This window comes from Myotis brandtii, unplaced genomic scaffold (genome assembly GCF_000412655.1).
Source record: "Myotis brandtii unplaced genomic scaffold, ASM41265v1 scaffold728, whole genome shotgun sequence".
In the NCBI taxonomy this organism is placed as follows: Eukaryota; Metazoa; Chordata; class Mammalia; order Chiroptera; family Vespertilionidae; genus Myotis; species Myotis brandtii.
The window spans coordinates 92,537-98,517 of NW_005370875.1; the positions used below are offsets into that span (position 1 = coordinate 92,537).

The 5,981-nt window shown below is 49.1% G+C and overlaps 2 protein-coding genes across 2 annotated transcripts in view; one reads left to right on the forward strand and one right to left on the reverse strand.

The window, feature by feature from the left end:
* MED11 (mediator complex subunit 11) overlaps positions 1-2,086 on the forward strand; it is a 2,433-nt gene extending 347 nt beyond the window's left edge. The window contains exons 2-3 of the mRNA XM_005882551.2: positions 92-222; positions 872-2,086. Coding sequence (XP_005882613.1) covers positions 92-222; positions 872-1,009 — 269 coding nt within the window. The 3' untranslated portion in view covers positions 1,010-2,086. The remainder of the gene's footprint in view (positions 1-91; positions 223-871) is intronic.
* On the reverse strand, positions 1,680-5,975 carry CXCL16 (chemokine (C-X-C motif) ligand 16). Its single transcript, XM_014530249.1, has 5 exons — positions 5,763-5,975; positions 5,064-5,190; positions 4,674-4,768; positions 2,396-2,815; positions 1,680-1,943 (listed from the first exon to the last, which is right to left on the reverse strand). The coding sequence occupies exons 1-5, from the start codon at positions 5,830-5,832 to the stop codon at positions 1,876-1,878; spliced, it is 780 nt and encodes a 259-aa protein (XP_014385735.1). The 5' UTR covers positions 5,833-5,975; the 3' UTR covers positions 1,680-1,875.
* Between the last annotated feature and the right edge of the window lie 6 nt (positions 5,976-5,981).

The window sequence follows — 5,981 nt, forward strand, 5'->3', positions numbered from 1 at the left end:
GGGGTGGGGGGGAGGGGGTTGGAGGGGCTGGGGCTTGGGCGGGGCGGACTGCCGGTCTCTGAGTAGCCCTGCCCTCTCTCTGCCCCTGCAGGTACCGTAATCCTGGAACTTTCCAAGGAAAAAACCAATGAGCGGCTGCTAGACCGACAAGCGGCGGCTTTCACGGCGTCGGTGCAACACGTAGAAGCGGAGCTGTCGGCTCAGATCCGCTACCTAACCCAGGTGGGTGGGGGTGGGAGGTGCAGGTGCCCACCCAGCTCTCTGCCGTAGCCTTAGCCTTAGCCTTCAGAGGGCCCCGGCGGAGCCTTGACCTCGGGAGCCAGGCAGGACCAGGCCGCCCGAGCCGGCGCCAAGCCGGGTGAATGACCCTGGCCGGACTCCTCCGTTCCAGGGCTGGTTTCTTCCTCTCAAAGGAAAGGCGGCCTTGCCTATTCACCAGTTTCATCACATGATCCACTAGATAAGGAAGTTCTAGGAGAGGGCTTGTAAACCCAAGGGCCTGTCACAGGACTTTGTCCCTAGAAACTGACCTGAGGAGCCTGAAACCCCAGATAGCTACTTCCTGATAAAAGAGACGGGACTGAGAGGGTTCTGAAGTCATTACAATAGCAACCACTATTTACCAAACTTTTACAATGTACCAGACACGCAGCGTGATCTTATTTAACTGTACAACTCTACGAATTAGTTATTGTCACCCCCATTTTCCAGATGAGGTCATCAGAAGTTAAGTGGTTTGCCCTACGTCATCCAGCTACCATGTGGTATGAATTCAAACTCTGGAAAGAAATGAGACAAGAGACCTGATGTCTTGTTGGGGAGATGGATGGGGGGAGGGGAGGCTTCGTTGACCAGTTGAAATGTCCTCTAGGTGGCCACAGGGCAGCCCCACGAGGGCTCCAGCTACTCTTCAAGGAAGGACTGTCAGATGGCACTAAAGCGAGTGGACTATGCTCGCCTCAAGCTCAGCGATGTGGCCCGAACCTGTGAGCAGATGCTGGAAAACTAAGCCAAGTAGGCAGAGAGACATCTTGGAGGCAGATCACCACCTGCCCCCCGGGACAGAACCTGGAGACCTGTAGATTCAGGAGCACAGGCTGCCATGCATGCCCTGCTGGTCATATATGAGGACAAAGAGGCAAAAGGTGGGAATGGAGAACTTTAAGCCCATGTCTGCCTGCGACTCTGTGCTGGCTCCTCTAGCAGGTGCTCCTGCTCTAACATCACCAAAGTGCTGACAAGCTCAGACAGGAGATAAAGAGTCAGTCACCCAACCCACTTGCTCAGATACTTCATGTCCTTGTTCCCTTCCGCACACTTGACCCAATGAAGACACATTCTTCATTGGAAGAGAGAAAACAGGAACTAAGGGTTTTGATAATGAAAAACAACAACAATAAAGACAGTGAGCTCAGACTGAAACTGGGGCATATATGAGTGACACAAGGGATTGAGGAAGTAAATCCAGCCTGGATGGCAGCTGGTGGCTGCTGAGGGAGGGTGAGAAAACCCAGGCCTTAAATGTGGGGTCAGGGGAGGAAGCAGGTGAGGGCTAAAGTTGGTGTGGTATAGAGAGACTTTGGGGGAGCGGGATACCATCAGCAGAGAAGCTGAAGCCAGGAATCATGGTAAAGGGGCAAGGGCATGAGGCCAATGTACACAGAAAGAAGAGTCAATAATTAGAAAAATACTTTTTAGTAAAAATAATATACATTCAGAATTTTACACAATGTAAAGACAAAAAGAAAGTTCTAACAGAGGGCAGTGGCTGGTGTTAAACAGTAACAGATATGTACAGAGTGCCTACTATGTGCCAGAGAGAATGTTCCAGTTTATTAAATGTTTATGGTAGTGGATAAATCACATTTTCTACTCTCACAAGCTTCCATTCTTAGCCCAACTGTTGGAATATGATGCCACAGATATATATTGAAGCTGCAAATCTGGAAAAGAAATTGAGGGATAAGCTCTGAGATCAAGGGAAGTTGGGGGTGGGGAAGTGATAGCTTGAATTAGAGAATCAGACTCCAAAACAATCAGACAATCTGGTACACAGTAGGTACTCAATAAAGATTTGTGAATTAAATGGATGGCTCCTACTTTCTACCCCTTCATCTCCCACCAGTCTGCTCTAGCTGCCATCTTCTTGGTGTTTCTTTCAAGCACTGCCTGGCTTTGAAGGCCAAGCACTGGTCCCAGGGCCCATGGTAGCTTCCCTCCCTCCCAGTTCTGTATTCTGGCTGACTCTTCTCTCATGACTTACGGTCCATGGTGCAGATAGCCTTCATATTTGCCTGCCTGGGGTGGGTTTCCAGCTATCTGGAAGCCACTGGGATCAGGATTCCTGCCAGGGAGGCTCTGGTCCCCAATGGAGGGCTTCAGAGATCCAGTTTACCTGGAGAGTACTGCAGTGACTGCTTACTTCTCCTCTTACACACCACATAGAAAAGGGCTCCAATGAGGAAGAAGACGATGCCCAAGAGAGACAGCACTGGCACCATGACACGTGACCCAGCTGTAGGACCCACATTTTCATCCAACTGCTTCTGGTTCACCCCAGCTTCAGGCCCAGCCTGTACACTGTGGCCCACAGAGGAAGTAGTGGTTTCATGGGAGTGGATGAGCTTTGTGTCTAAGGACAGTGTTCCTACTGGAAGCGTAGGCTGCTGGGTAGACTGCAGGGTGAGTGGCAGGTACGTCTGAGCAGGGGTGTCCGTGACTGCAGGTGCCCCTTCAGTGGACTCCGGAATCTGGGTGCTGGGGGGAGGTGAATGCTCCTGCTGGACCACTCTTCCAGAGTAAGCATGTCCACATTCTGCAAAGGCAAGGAGTGAGAAATCATGATTGTGAGGAGACGGGGTGATGAAGGGAAGGGTAGTGGGTCAAGGGGAATATCAGGGGAACAGCTGAAGACCAGGAGAGAAAGGCAGGGGAGAGGTGAAAGGTGGGGGAGAAGGAAGTGAACCAACTGCAACATGAAACCACTGGGACAGAGGTGTTTTCTGACCTGGGTTGGGCCCAGCCAGTGTTGCTCAGTGGTTGGGTGTCAACACATGTACCAGGAGGTTGCTGGTTCGATTCCCAGTCAGAGCACATGTCCAGGTTATGGACTCAATTCTTGGAGGCAGCCAATTGATGTTTTTATATCTCTCTCCCTTCCTCTCTCTAAAAATCAATAAGGTATTTTTTAAACAAAAGAGCGAGAGAGAGAGAGAGAGAGAGACTTGGGTTGGAATCTGTTATGAAGTAGCTGTGTGACCTTGCCCTTGTCTCTTAACCTCTCAGGGACTCATTTGTTTCAGCTGTAAAGTGGGGGTAATTTTAGTAGCAAGGGCCATAGTAGCTGGGAGTATTACATGAAATAATGTAGGCCTATAGAGTTCAAAGGGCAATAAGCTTACCCCGTATGCTACACAAGACAACCTTAGGTGGGATGTGAAAAACACTTTGTATTTTAATGCTTGTGTATTTCTTTTAGGAGAAAATACAACCAGTGCATTATATTTATCACTTCACAGATATTACTGTCTAGGGCAAGTTGGTACTTAAGTTTTCAAAACTAGCTTATGGCCCGGCCAATGTGGCTCAGTTGGTTGAGCTTCATCCTATGCACCAGGAGGTTGCTAGTCCTATTCCTGGTCAGGGCACATGCCCAACTTGCAGGCTCAGTCCCCACTAGTGGGTGTTCAGGAGGCAGCCAATCGAGGATGTTTCTATCTCCCTCTCTCTAAAAATCAATAAAACCATTTTTTTTAAAGTGCCTTTGTACACTTAAGATTTATTCATTTCAAAAAAAAGATTTATTCATTTCATTGTGTGTAAATTCTACCTCAAAAGAAAAAAGGAACAATAAAATACTGAATTCTATAAGCATGCTGAAATGTTTGGGGGTGAAGTATAGTCATGCCTGCAACTTACCTGGAAATGCATCAAAAAAATAAGGTGGATTGATAATAGAGGATGGATAGACGGATGTGCAATAAAGCAAATACAGTTAAAATGCTGTAAACTCAATATTGTAAAATATAAAATATATTTGCTTTATTATGTACATATATAAAATATGTAAAATATAAACATAAAAACTAAGTATTGTAGGATCTAGGTCACTGATGACGAACCTTTTGAGTTCGGTGTGTCAGCATTTTGAAAAACCCTAACTTAACTCTGGTGCCATGTCACATATAGAAATTTTTTGATATTTGCAACCATAGAAAAACAAAGATTTATATTTTTGATATTTATTTTATATATTTAAATGCCATTTAACAAAGAAAAATCAACCAAAAAAATGAGTTCGCGTGTCACCTCTGACATGCGTGTCATAGGTTCGCCATCACTGATCTAGGTGGTGGGTATATGGGTGCTTAAAATTCTTTCAATTTTTGTATACTGTATGTCTTTAAATTTCCATAAGAGAATGGAAAACAAAAATAGTGTCCTGATTTCAAGGAAAATATTAAGTAAATAATAGCACAGGGTGAACTAGCAAAAAATCATGAAAGTGGTAGTAAGTGATGTTTGGTGAACAGGGACTTAGTGAAAGTACTGTGGCCAGCATCAGAATAGGAATGTGAGGACTCACAGGGGAAAGGTCTGAGGCGAAGGAAATTACAAGGTGGAGGCGCTGAGCCCTGGTAACAGAGCCTGGAGAGGAGGGGGAAAGCACTCACCGCTCCGATCAAAGCAGCTGGTCAATTCAGTCACCCACCAGTCCTTGCTGCCCCCGCATACACTCCAGGACTGTCGTTGGAACTCTAGTTGGAACCTTCAGAGGAACAACCTGGTTTTAGCTTCAGGAGGGCCCCCCCCTCTCCCTTTCCCACCTCTTTCCTCATTCCAAAGACATGCGGTCACCTCCCAGAGCAACCTGTTTCTGCTGAAGTGGGAATTTCCCAGGAAGGTGGAACAGGAAAATGAAAGTGTGGAGAATTAAGGCAAACAACCCAGAGAAGGGTTAGGTGCTCCCAGAAGGTGTTCAAGTTTGACCAGAGAGGGTCCTGGAGGCACCTGGCAAGGAGGGTTTGCGCTGGTGCCGCCTCCTCAGGTGTGGGTGGGATTACCTGACATAGCCACCACAGCGATCATAGTCTTTCAGTAGTTTTCGGATACGTTCCATTGGAGGAGAGCCAGGAGGAAATCTTTTATCACAATGACAGCTTCCAGCTCTGCTGCCCTCGTTGCCGTCGCCTGAGTGGGACAGAGGAGGTCAAGCACAGGTTCCCAGGCAAAGTGCGCCACCAGCTTGTCACTCATCCTCCAACCCACTGCCCCACTGCAGCCTCTCCCCTAGGCCCCGGCCTGATCGGCATGCTCAACCCCACATCACACCCCTAAACTCTGTTCGTGCCCCAGCCGGTTTATTCGGCCTGCGGGCTGAAGAGGCCCGGGTTCCATTCCGGTCAAGGGCACACACCCCTGTTGCACCTGGATCCCCAGTAGGGCGTGTGCAGGAGGCAGCCAATTCATTCTCTCTCATCATTATGTTTCTGTCTCTCTCTCTTCCTCTCCCTCTTTGAAATCAAAAATATATATATTTTAAAGATGTTCATAATATCACCTGTATCCAGGTGTCCCGCAGCCTGACCCCCAACTCCAGGCAGCTGCCCCCCCCCCCGCCCTGCCGCGCCTGGCTCCCCACTTACTCAACTCAATCCCGCGGCCCTAGTGTCTCCCCGACACACAGTACACACACATACACACACACACAGCCATCCCCTTCCCAGATTCGGGGATCTGGGTCCCAGCCCGGCCCCACGAACCTGGCACAACCAGCCGCGCTAGCAGGAGGAGGCGGAGCGCGAGGGACAAGGGTCCCCAGCCGCACCTCATCTCGGGGCCGCGGGGCTCAGGCTGGCTCCCCGACAGGCTCCGGTGAGTGACGGTCGTTCGGCAGGTTCCTCTGAGGCTCTCACTTCCTTCACCGGCTGCACCCGAGGTCCTAGGAGCGACCGAAGCCGTGGGCGCGCGACCCCAGCCTA

What these genes read in the sequence shown, in the direction of transcription:
- CXCL16 (XM_014530249.1), bottom strand. Translation starts at nt 5,832, where the DNA reads ATGAGGTGCGGCTGGGGACCCTTGTCCCTCGCGCTCCGCCTCCTCCTG. An exon ending in AGCGCGGCTGGTTGTGCCAG is followed by an intron (nt 5,191 to 5,762) that starts GTTCGTGGGGCC and finishes TGTCCCACTCAG; the next exon opens with GCGACGGCAACGAGGGCAGC. An exon ending in GTCACTGCAGTACTCTCCAG is followed by an intron (nt 1,944 to 2,395) that starts GTAAACTGGATC and finishes TTTCTTTTCCAG; the next exon opens with ATTTGCAGCTTCAATATATA.